The sequence below is a fragment of the Solea senegalensis genome, linkage group LG16 (genome assembly GCF_019176455.1).
Source record: "Solea senegalensis isolate Sse05_10M linkage group LG16, IFAPA_SoseM_1, whole genome shotgun sequence".
Lineage (NCBI taxonomy): Eukaryota > Metazoa > Chordata > Actinopteri > Pleuronectiformes > Soleidae > Solea > Solea senegalensis.
Window position 1 is genome coordinate 866,015 of NC_058036.1, and position 12,921 is coordinate 878,935.

General features: G+C 42.3%; 2 protein-coding genes across 6 annotated transcripts in view; both read right to left on the reverse strand.

Annotated features, from left to right (window-relative positions):
- ppp2r5eb (protein phosphatase 2, regulatory subunit B', epsilon) overlaps positions 1-8,902 on the reverse strand; it is a 35,568-nt gene extending 26,666 nt beyond the window's left edge. For 2 of the 5 annotated variants that reach the window (XM_044047582.1, XM_044047581.1), the window contains exon 1: positions 8,487-8,902. Coding sequence is in view for 3 of the 5 variants with exons in the window: in XM_044047578.1 (XP_043903513.1) it covers positions 3,554-3,591 (38 nt within the window). In the remaining 2 variants the exon portion in view is untranslated. The other 3 variants (XM_044047580.1, XM_044047579.1, XM_044047578.1) reach the window with 2 other exon arrangements.
- Positions 8,903-9,860: 958 nt separating this feature from the next.
- Positions 9,861-12,478, reverse strand: wdr89 (WD repeat domain 89). Its single transcript, XM_044047734.1, has 2 exons — positions 12,238-12,478; positions 9,861-11,807 (listed from the first exon to the last, which is right to left on the reverse strand). Exon 2 carries the CDS (start codon positions 11,803-11,805, stop codon positions 10,675-10,677), a length of 1,131 nt encoding a protein of 376 aa, XP_043903669.1. The 5' UTR covers positions 11,806-11,807; positions 12,238-12,478; the 3' UTR covers positions 9,861-10,674.
- Positions 12,479-12,921: the final 443 nt, after the last annotated feature.

Genomic DNA, 12,921 nt, shown 5'->3' on the forward strand with positions numbered 1-12,921 from the left:
TGTTCCATACCTGCAAAACCTTGTACAACTCACTAACATACAGTCTTTTACAGATGTATGTTTTAATGAGCCACAAGGGTAGCTGCATCCCAATATGGCTTAGAGGCAAAATATTTATCCAACCTAAAATGCAAAAAATACCATTTTAGAGACGGTAGAAAAACCTCTTTGTTTAGCGCAGATTTGCACACACAAGTCATTTTAAATGACATTAATCATTCCCTCGAAAATCGCTCATCATACAGCAATAGCAATTTCAGTCAAAATAATCGCCAATTCAAGGTTCATTCAAAATTGTTCAGCCCTATTTTGGTAAGGATGCTTAGCTACTGCGTTTAAACATAATGTCTCAACACACACGGGACAAACGGAGACAGAGATGACGAGTCCAGTGAGTCCACTCAAGAAAGAAAGGAACCGTTACATAATAAAAAATGTGAGCGTGACGCTGCAGGCTGTTTCTCTAATGCGCCGTCAAAGTCACACAGGGAGTCATACTGTGTGTCCAGCAGGACAAAGAGGACAGACAATAAGAGGGGACACCCCAAGGACACACACACACACACACACAGTGCTGCAGCCTGAGGACAGGGGCAGTTGTCAGTGAGAGTATGAGAGGCTGCACAGCTGAGCCGACCTGTCCAATCATCACATCCACACTCACACAACAAAGTGCACTGACATCCCATGTGTGGACGGAGTAAGACTCGACGATAATAATCAACCACTGACAACTGTGACAATTAATAAAAACACAATTTCCTTGTTTAAAACGGAGAAAATAATAACCACTCAATGTGGTTTGAACACATAAATTTCCCAGGTAATTTGTACTGATCACTATTTAAGAGCATGAGCGGCAGTTAATTTCATCATCGGACTACGCTGTTAGACGTTTGGTCCATAAAATGTCAGAAAGTGTCGAAAAATTTCGCATCATTAGCGCTTCTCAAAATGACTTGTTTTGTCCAAAATTAATGAAGTTTTAATGATTTGTTTATGTGGACCAAAGAAAGCAGAAATTCACAATTTAAAACAACTAGCAGATTGCACAGGATTTTTGACCGTTCTATGGCTTTTTAAAAATGGCATAATATATACAAGTGTTTCCACAAGTTTTTACTAAGGTTTTCATAAAACAGAATGTAAAAAAAACAAAAAAAAACATATTAGTTTATTCATAATTTGATTGCTGAACAGAGACAAAGGAACTCATTACATTTCCAATTTAAAAATACTAACATGAGATGGATTCAGCATCAAGTGTTGCAACAATTAATCTTTTTAACAGTTGAACAAAACCAGCAAAAACACATATTATGATATTTGGCATTTCTGTTTTTTTTTTTTTTTTTAAAAAGATTATTTGAGTGTTAAATAGATTGACTGAACTTAACTATAACGGACCACTTAAAACGTGTGTTGTGCACTTTTCTCTGTTTCCTGACTCTGTCTCCCAAGAAATATAGCAATAATCCAACTTCATTTTACAATAACACAACTCTCTCCAGGTGCACAAGCACAGACGACAGGACCAATTACATAAGAAGAGACGTCTGTCGACAGCCAGCCATCGCGTTCCCATCAGTCATAAGACAGCTGTTAATCATCCATCAGTGTGAAAACACCTTCTGTTTGCCGTCAGCATCAGCAGCAGCTGAGCAGTGATCGGTCTCATCTCAGGCCACAAACTTTAAATACTCCACTCTGACGGGGAACGTCGTCATTAATCTGGAGGTCCTGCTGTGAACGGCACAGACACTGAGCAGAACCAAGTAAAGACTGAGGTTTCCTGTCCCTGTTTTTGACTCTTCTCTTTATCCTCACTAAACACTGGACGCAGTGGACACATTTTAGCCACTTATTGAAAAGGTTAAGTTGAAAAAGACTTGCTAAGAACACATTCACTTCTTAATCTCTTGATTGATTCAACAATTCACTCTCCCACACCAAAGTCCATAAAGAAAATCAGTGATTTTAGCTCACAGAGACAAAGGAGTTGCGGGTCTATTGCTGCCTCGTGTGGTCACTTTGTGTCACTGAGGTAAATCTGAACAAAGTTTGTCAAATGCCAAAGTGGCAAAATAAGACATGTGAACTGATGGTGGCAGCAGCGATGGAGGCAGCAGTGGATCAGCAACTCCTGTGTGCTGTGATGTAAAAATCACTGATGGGGTTTGGTGTGGGAGAGTGAGTGGTTTACAAACTTCAGTTTCCTGTTGGAAAAGTCTGTCTAACGGTGAGATAAAGCAGTGAACATGTTCTTAAAATAGTGTAGACTTAAACTGACGTAGGTTTTTACGAGGCAAGTCTTTTGTTAAGTGGCTAAAATCTGTTTTTCCTCGAGTTCCTGCTGTGGGCGCGCCGCCAAAAAAGACCTGAACTGCTGTTCATACCAAGTCACACAGAGCGGGTCTCCACACATCACACGACCTTATCACAGAGATCTCAGAGCACGACCACGACAAAGACGTGCAAACGGATACCTCATCACCTGTTCTGAGTGCAGTTACCGTTACTACTCTCACTGCTGTTACTATTAGAGCGGCTGAGCTTCACAGACAAACAGGAAGCAGGCTCTCCACGGCCTCTGAAATTACCGTCTCTGAGATTAACAGTGGTTAATGCTTAAAGCAGAGCAGCTCTGACGTACACACACACACACACTTTAACGATGAGGTTTTATTCCTGTGAATTACACAGTTACAGGAGAGGCGAAGCAGATCCTCATTCACACTCACACATCCAAGACAAACAGTTTGGTTTTAGCCATGGGTGTGTTTCAGAATAAAGAGCAAGATACTGTGAATATTTTTTACCAGATTATTTCATAATAAGATTATTTGGAGGCACACAGAAATACTTTGATTAATCAATCAGCCAATTTAAGTGACATAAATTAACAAAACTAAATTAAAGTTGAGCAGTTGAGTGGGTAGAACAATAATTAGCAGAGAAATGATGAATGTTTCTGGGGTTGGACATGAAAATGTTTTAAAAAGACTTCATCTTAAAAATGTCAAAGAACCATTTGTCCTCTGTATTCTTACAGACAAAGCTATATAAAATAAAAGCAGGATGATTATCAGGTTAATAATAATATAGTAATTGTTAGTCTCAGTCCTGGCGACACAGACTGTGCAAATTTGTAATAACCCTTACAATTTGTGGCTTTTTTTTAACTTGGCTTACATAGATCATTTTCTTAATTGTCAATTTTTTTCTTAAATAATCGATTCAACTGCCTGAATCATCATTTGACCCCGAAAATGTCAGAAAACGTTGAAAAGAAATGTTGATCAAACTTGGAAATGATGTTCTCAAATGTGGTTTCTTTCTTTGTTATATGCAGGCAATTAGTTTAGTAACTGATTAATTATCGATTGATGATTTATTGTAGCAGCCATAAAACCAACAGTGCTCTATTTAAAGACACATTTGTGACTCATGTACACCAAGTAGACATAGCTGCCGCTGATTTTATTCTCTCGCCTCCAGAAAAAGACAGAGAAACTACGACCGTTTCCTTAAAAAAAACACAAATCAGACTTACCCCTGCGAGGGGGCGCTGGAATCCCCATGAACAACCATCAGTCCCTCACTTTCTATCTCTCTCTCTCTGTATCTGATAATCCAACTAATGACAAAAACACTCCAGAGCGACGACAAAGCATGAGGGGCAGAGTGAGAGACTACGGCAGCTGGTCAGGTGTGTGGGCACCCAGGCACCAGAGCACCGGTCCCCGCCCTTTTCCCTCTTCTCTTACATAAGGCACCAGATGACATCCACACTGGCTGAGGGAGGGTGGGGTTAAAGAACAAGGAGGAAGGAGCGAGGGAGAGGAAGAGGAGGCACAGCCAGCAACAGAAAGGGAGGAAGAGGAGGGAGGGAGCTGCCATTCAACAGGAAGTCAAAACAGGGACATTCGACACAGTAGAGTGAGAGGAGCTGGAGAAAGGGAACACAACACAACACAAACACACACACCTCATGAGGAACGGAGCACGGTGCTGCACCGCGTTTCCATTCGGAATATTTCTAAAAACAACCAGCAAACCGCAACCGTTCCATTCTTTGATGCCCTTCCCAAGATGTACCAGAGTAAAATGTTAGGGTACAGTCAGGGTGGAGCTAGACCGGCCCCAACAGGTTAGGCGCATCATGGATACGAGGCCCTCAGCACAGCACACACACCCCACCTACGAAGTAAAGGCTGACCCAGGACTTTGCCGTTCCAAACTGAACCAACAAACAAAATACACACCAACTCGCCTTTACAACAACTTTCTGGGCCTTTATGGTCTTTAAATTCTTGTTGGTTCCATCTCTGTGGCAGAACACTGGCAACAGAAGACTTCCCAACATGATGTATAACTAAGACAGACACAGAAAAATGTTATTTGTATGTTCTGAACAACGTGACCTGGGTGTGACCCTGTGACCCTCAAGTGAAGGAGAAAGCGGTAGATAATGAATGAATGAACACTGTGCAATGAACAGAACTCGCAATCATTTTCATCATCGATTAATCTGTTCATCATTTTCTTTGTAAAATGGAGCAAAAAAAACAAAAAATATTCACCATTTAAGGAGCTGAAAAATCTGGTTTTATTTATTACTTTACTAACCGATTCAAAATCGATTAATCACAGCAGCCCTGGACCAATTTATTACATATATTAATAAATCATTGCACAAAACGGAATGATTTAAGTGCAGACTCCGCAATGTTTATACAATTGCTTTGTTTCAAAAACTTGACTTTAATTTTGAAAATCGTTGCTTACTCAGCCTTCAATTGGTGTGATGATTCATTCATTCATTCATTCATGGCATGATTGCATTGAGATCAACAAATCTTGGCAAATTTCAAACACACAGGTTCACACACGGGTATTCTTTTAAGGACTCCTGACAACGTCCTCACCAAACCACAACCAGTTCATTCCTGACCTGAGTGGAGCCTGAGCTCAACCTGCCCTGACATTCACACTCACACAACCAGCATGACACCAAACAAGTACAAGTACTCCTAGACACATACCATCACATGTAATACACACACAGCCACACCTGGCCTCTGGCATCCAAAACACTCACAATGTCCTGAGGTTCTACCATAATGACAAGTATATGGGTGCAAAATGAATCTCGATTTCTCTGCTTTCCATCCATCCATCCATCTTCTACCGCTTTATCCTCCACATGAGGGTCATGTGTGGGAGGTGCTGCGCCAATCTCTGCTAACATAGGGCAAAAGGCGGGGCCACACACTGGACAGATCATAGTTTTTGAATTTTCTAGATATCACAAACGGTCTAGGAGTTACGGTAATGAGGAGGAATCTACCAAACTTTCCCTGGCTACACTACGCACAGATGTGGTTCACAATAGTTTGCCATCTTTAAAAAAGTGGGTCCAAGTCCTCATATAGAAAGAAGCACTGCACTAATGTTGTCATAACTAGAGATGAAGCACGAGTACAAACAAAGATAATGACCGTCCTGTGGCATGTTCAGAAAAAAAACCAAGTGACACAACTCAAGCTATAGCCAGATTCACTGTGGGGATTCAAAATCAAGTAAATGTGTCCATGACAACACAGACAGCAAATTCACCACCCCACCACATTAGGCATGGAACATGAACATTTCCTCTCACGTCCATGATATTATTACCATAAATTGTAAAAAACAACAAAAAAAACAACATGCTTTAACATTAATGACAATTTTTTTTAAATATATCATTAATCGTCACAGCGATCATCCAAAACTAATTGAATTCAATTATGTCTCAATAACAGACTCATATTCAAGTAAAAACAGCTCAAAATATAAAAAGCCTCCCTTGGCACATGATAGTTTTCAAAAATTGACAAACTTCTAGGGCTGCAACGATTTTTCCATTCATCGAGTACATAATTAATCATCAAGAATTAAAAAAGGTTTCCTGATTTTTGCAGCTTCTTAAATGTGAATATTTTCTGGTTCCTTTGCTCCAAATAAAGAAATTAATTAAAACGGAATTATTTTGGTTTGAGGACAAAAACAAGACATTTGAAAAATCTCCAGATTTGGTAAACACAGATCAACATTTTCTGACATTAAAGGACCAAACACATGCTCCATTAATCAAGTAAATAATCGACAGATTACTAACTTATGAAGATAACTGTTAGTTGCTGCCCTACAAACATCTACATTCTGATTTGTTCCTCAAAATTTTAACACAAGATCCTTAATTATCGTGATGTAACCTTTCGTCGATACAAAAACAAGAGACTAATTTCATCCACAGGCAACAATGAGAGAATACAATCGTTCAAAAGCAGTCATGTGACCAGAAAAGGTTACTTTACAGCATGAACGAAGGTCGGAGTCTCAATACATTTAATTCTGATATTTTATCTTTGTAAAACATGTATTTTGTTGTCTTGTAAAAGTTGACGCTTTAAACTAAATTAAACATTTTAGTTCATATATACACCTGTTTCATTTGCCGAATGAGCTCCAGTTATCATTTCACTTTAGAGTTAAAAAGAAACTTGATTTATACCGGGATATCAGTAGTGAATAAAATAAGTATATCATGATAAGATTTATTTCCATATTGCCATTATTTCACACAGCCACTGCAGTCTCTGCATGCAGGTTTTTGTTGTTTTAAAGCAAGCGAGTGCCTGCATGCAAAGATGTTTGTTTGCGTTGTTTTGCAGCCCTAAATGCACACATCGCATAAAAATTAAATCTATTTCAGTACAAATGAATGGTGCAGATACATTTGTGTTGACACAAATTAAAACACACATAGTTAAAAAATAAATAGCAGCATTGTGCACATGAAGACACAGACTGGAAAGGTGCAGCCTGAAGCTCAAGCTTATTTTGCCGAGTACATTTGTTACCCGTCAGCACGTGATTTATAAAACAAACCCTGAGATTCAAAAACAAGAAAAATACATGTATCTACAGACAAAGTATCATTCCGCCCATGTACGTCTTTAAATGTGTTTTTAAGTTTGTAAAAAAAAGTAGTTTGTTTTAGAACAACGCCCTTAACTGATGCACAGCCTTTCTTGATATTTGTTCTAAATGCTGCTTCTTTAAAAAATAAAAATAAAAATATTGAAGATATTGAAGTCTCTCTGGTTGTGAACAGATTCTGTATTCTTTTTGGCAGAAGGTAATTTCTTTTTTTCTAACTTAATTTTCCAAGTGCACAAGTCACACAATCTTAACGTCTGTAGGTTTAGGAATAATAAGTAGCATAGTATGTAAACGAATGAAAATTGGTTTTGTGCCAGTTTAATAGGTGTTACCACAAACTTCAATACAACAGGTTATCTAAGGCATTAAGGAAGAACAATATACAATAAATAAATAGACCAGAGTTCTCAAACCTGTGACCCATGTGTGTTATTGTTTAAGTTAACAGCTAAAGCAGCAAGGTAGCCCAGTAAAAGCAACAACAATATGTGTGTGTGTAAAGTTAGAGCTGTAACTAACGATTACTTTCATCATCGATTACTCTGTCGATTATTACCTCAATGTAAAATGTCAGAAGATGTTGGGACATGATGTCCTTAAATGTCTTGTTTTGTCCACAAACCAAAAATGATCCAGTTCTAAGTGATTTCTTTGTTATGAGGAGCAAAAGAAACCAAACAATATTCACATTTACGACGCTGAAAAAAAATATATCAGAGAGCTTGTTTTGATTACTGAAAAAACACTCAACCCGACCAATCGAGTAACAAAAAATAGTTGACGATTAATTTAGTAAAGATTAATATTGGAATACGTGTTGCAGCCCTAGTATAAAGCAGTAATGGAGCTGGTGTAAGCTTGGCCATGTTGGGCCTGGCAGCAGCACAATATTCAAAACTTGACAGCGCGATAATAAGCCCTCACTTACGTTAGCTAGCTAGCAACGTTAGCTCCACGACCGGCCGCTACAAAGGCGTCTGAATTAGACATATATTGTGGCAATTAGGTGTCTCTACGGAGACAAGAAATCACTTAAATGTAGTTAACATGAAAATAACGGAGGCGCTCGTCAAAGCCGTCACTTTTAATTTCACAAAATTCACTCTTTCCCTTTTCTTCTTCTTCGCTTGCTAGCTCGCGAGCTACCGCGGGGTTAGCTCAAGTTTTAGCCTGCTAGCCGCCACCAGCTCGCATTCTTTGCCATGGGGGAAAAACACACAATTAAAGCGGATGCAGACACAATCAAATCTGAGTTATGAACACATGTGCTCATGAAATAACGTTACCTGGGCGGGTTTGGGCGATCACCCATCATCCCAGATGTAAATAACAGAGAGGGGGGCAGTGCTAATGCTGCTAACCGTTTAGCTGAGTGACTGACTGACTGACTGACAGAGCGACTGGGGCTGGGAAACACACACCGACTCCCGAGTCCCGAGTCCGGGGCCCCGACAAGCTGCAGCCGCCCGTGTGTCTGTTAGCTCTCGGTACTTTACCTTGATCCTCTGCGGTTCGCGACGGAGACGAAGAAGGCGAGGACTTTAATCCTATGTTTGGATACAAAAAAGGGGGGGAATCTAGCGGCGGGGGCTAAAAGTGTGAGGCTAACACCTCCAGCTCGGTGCGAACAGCGTTTCCCAGCAGGAAAATCTTTGGCCTGAAAACAGCCAAAAAAACACGAGTCGCCTTTTTCCCCCCCAACAATCCTCAAACTTCCATCAATAACAAAACACGGCTTTATAAAACGACTCGGCTGACGCGTTTACATTCCCGTGAGAGGTTGCAGTGGCGGCTGGCCTTCCCCCGAACCCCTGGATTTTGGCTGTTTTTCCTCGGCTCGTTTATGATCCGGGGCCGCTGCTGCTTCTATTGTCAACACGGCTCGGCTCAGACCATGGCACACATAACACACAACGCAGCGCAGCGTGCTGGGCGCGGGGCGACGCGGCCAAGCGCGCAGCCGATTGGCCGCCGCCGCCGAGGCCCGGCGCGGCGATTGGACGGCAGCGGGTGTCAATCACGGGTCCGCGCGGGTTAGGTGGACGGGAAGGGACGAGGAAAGAAGCGATCGCGGGGCAGGAAATGTGTGTGTGTGTGTGTGTGTGTGTGTGTGTGTGTGTGTGTGTGTGTGTGTGTGTGTGTGTGTGTGTGTGTGTGTGTGTGTGTGTGTGTGTGTGTGTGTGTGTGTGTGTGTGTGTGTGTGTGTGTGTGTGTGTGTGTGTGTGTGTGTGTGTGTGTGTGTGTGTGAGTCCTTGCATGGGTATCTTTGTGAGGAACAAAAAACTTGTATACCTAAGGAAGTGAGGACATTTGGGTGGTCCTGGTCTTCAAATTCTGACACCCCAGATTAAAACCTGGTTTTAGGGTTAGGGTTATTAGTAGGTTTAGGTGAGGGACTTAGTTGTGATGGTTAAGGTTAGCATAAGTGGCTATAATTGTCACTGAGTGTCCTCACTATGAATGCTATGCAAACGTGTGTGCGTGTGTCTTAAGACTTTTTTCTGTCATAAACACTGATTTTGGTCCTTGTGGAGACCAAAATCTGGTCCTAATGAGGTAGAACCCGATTCTCAGAGACTATAGAAACCCTTTTGTTTCTCTAGTTTGATTTATTCAGTGACAGTTTACAATTAAAGCATGTATTATAGCTGTGTGCGTGTGTGTACTTGACCTCATTTCTTAAAAAGTTTTAGTAAAGTATTGTTTGCATGTCTGTTTGTAAACCTGTGTGTGTGTGTGTGTGTGCTGGAATGAGGTTAAACCTGTCCCGGGCCTGGCCTCACTCCTCAACACTCACACTCACACACACACACACACTAATAAAAATAATGAAGCAAACGTTGGTAAAACACTGTTGGACTCACACAGAATAACATGAAAGCATTTATTTAAAACACAGATGAAAATGCTGTGAATTTGGCTTTTTATCAATAAATTATAATTAAAAAGTGGAAAACAATCAAGCTTTACGACAGCGTGTAAACCATTCTTTGTATTTTTGTTTGTACTAACTTTACAAACATACATCCATGCACGTTTGACAACATTTTCAATAAAGTCCCATTTTTTTCACCCTAAATCATCATTGAAAACAATCTTTTGTTGTTTTCTAGCTGTTAGTAGAGTTCATACGGGACATTAAAGAGACAGTTCATGATTTTTGAAATGTGGCGATATGAGGTACTGACAAAAGACTCAAAAGACTAAAATCTATATTTGTCTTCAGAACCTGATCACGTCTTTATCTCACTGTGAGACAGACTTTTCCAACAGGAAACTGTGGTTTGTGAAACGCTCACTCTCCCACACCAAAGCCCATAGAGAAAATCAGTGATTTTAGCTCGAGAGGACACAGGAGCTGCTGATCGAATTGACAAAATAAGCCATTTCTTTCGTTTAGTATCAGTCACGTTGTTTTCCATGATTTCGTAGCTCCTCCTCAACGTGTATCAGTCTGTTTAAAAAGATTTGTTCACAGAATGGTTCAGTACTTCCTGTTTGACCGAGCACAGACTCAGACGAATCGTGCTGGAACTGTTTGTGTCTTAAAGAGACACTGGATAAAACTCACTACATAACTACACTAGATTCTTGTTATAACTCCACGTTAGTTGTACAGTGACAGTCATCTCTCTTCCTAAGCTGTCGACATGTTTCTTCTGAAAGCTGCCGTCGGGTCTTTGCCTACTTCTTCTTCTGGTAGCCATGTTTTTTATGCGGCCTGGTTTGGAGTCTCAAAGCTGATTGGCTCTTCATGGACTCCCGTTTTCCCGCCGTCAGCTCCACCCCTCCTGGTTTCCACAGCAACAGCTGTGCGTCCTCACCCCCCGTCACCAGCGCCTCCCCCGCCGCGTCCCACAGGAAGCAGCGCACCGTGGAGGCGTGGCCACCCTCCAGGCTCGTGAGCAGCCGCAGCCCCTTGTCGTCACACTCCATCAGGTGCAGTTTGCCGCTGTTCATCCCCGCCACCACCAGCAGCTTCTGCGCGTCCTCCAGCCACGTCCCTCCGACCACATAATCCACGCCCCCTCCGCCGGGCAGCGGCGTGAGGCCGCGAGCGTCCTCGGTGCTGAAGACGGTGAGCGGCTCCTCCGTGTCCAGCTGGCTCAGGTCCCACAGGTGCAGCCCCTCGTCGTGGCTGAGGCACAGCAGCTGAGTGTAATCCGGTCCGGACCAGCAGACGGAGCCGGCCGACGAGTCGCTGTTACAGGTGGCGAGCAGCGACTCCTCCTCCGCTCCCCGGCTCAGGTCAAAAACATTAACAAGGCCGTCTGTGGAGCCCGACGCCAGGCGGTCTTTGTCACGAGGGTGGAAGCGCACCTGTGTGATGTCATCGCTGTGCGACTCGGAGTACACACCCAGCAGCCCGCCCCCATCTGGCTTCCTGGCGTCCCAGAAAACCAGGAAGCTGTCCTCGCCGTTCACCTGCTCCGTGCCGGCACACAGGAGCGTGTCGCTGCAGCTCAGGTCGAAGCTGCAGTAGCTGTGCGCCGGGTCGCTCTTAAACATCTGGGCCGCCTGTGACCCGGGGCGGCGGACGTCCCAGCCCCGCACTGTGCCGTCAGCGGAGGCAGAGTAGAGGAGGTCGGGAGAGCTGCGGGGAAAAGTGACCCCACACAGCGGCTTGGTGTGACCGCGATACTCCGCCACCAGCTTCAGAGTGTCCTTGTTGTGCAGGTGGAGCGTGAAGTTGGAGCAGGTCACTGCCAGCAGACCGGGCGGCTGCAGGGCCACGTGCAGCAGGTAGGTGGCCTCTTCTGGACGACAGCGCCGAGCGATGGACAGACCTTTGAGCTTCTCCTCCAAACTCTCCATTGCTGGGGAGAAATATACAAACACCAACATTTAATCCCAATTAAAACTCCATGAGCAACAAACAAGCCACAAAAATTCTCAAATCTCAATGCAAAAATTTTGAAATTTAATTCTATCCATGGTTATAATGAATATTCAATACATATTAATAAACTTTTTTTTTTTTACAAAAATCTCTAGAAAGAACATGATAGTTCGTCAGTGCTAAACAATCTAAACCCACGCGTCATTTGGAGCGTGACGTCATATTAACTTGTCAAATCTGGGAAAAGTCGTATTTAATGTGATGTTTGTGTTTGTCATGAAACGCAACATTTTTCCACGCAACTTGGTTTCCTTGGAAATTCAGGAGCATGAATCAGGGTTTAGCTTCATCTTCACTTTACAGCGTTTGTGTTAATAATGTTTGTTTGTTGTTTATTTTTAACTCACCTCTTGTCTGCAGTAATGTCCGCTGGTCAAGAAAAAACACTTCCGTCTCCACGTGAAACGAAACGCCACAAAACTCTATGACATTTTTATTCGTAATATTAACTGCATTAGCATTAGTGCTAAATTAAACCCTCTTAATTAATACTCACGGTACAAAACGGCAATAACTATTTATAAGTCAAACACGCGTGGAGGATGTGCTCCGTGTAACATTCGTGCCCGACTGGGAACTCGATCCTCAACAAGTAGTTCCGCCGCTGAAGGAACGTTTCCGTTTAGTCGTTTTTGCAACTTTAATCATTTTTTAAACACATTTTCACACAATCTAAAATGTTTTTGTTGTTGATAAAAATGTATATTTAAATAATTCGATCGGTTTAAGTTTTTAAATGAACTCTGAAGTCTGAGTGTGTGTTAGAAATGTCTCCAAAACGGACGTACTTGCCTGAATGTTAAATGTTGAGGTGCCACCTTGTGGATCAATAGCGCAACTACACCCTCATGCACTGCACTGTAGAGTTGTGGCCTCGTGGTGGTCTACTGTCGACTGCTGCCTCGTGTGGTCACTTTGTGTCACTGAGGAAAATCTGAATGAAGATTTCCAAGACATTTGAACTTCGTGAAGGAGGCAGCAGCGGGTCAACAACTCCTGTGTGCTGTGATGTTAAAATCAGTGATTTTCTC

Excerpts from the sequence above, each read along its gene's own strand:
- wdr89 (XM_044047734.1), bottom strand. The coding sequence starts at position 11,805 with ATGGAGAGTTTGGAGGAGAAGCTCAAAGGTCTGTCCATCGCTCGGCGC.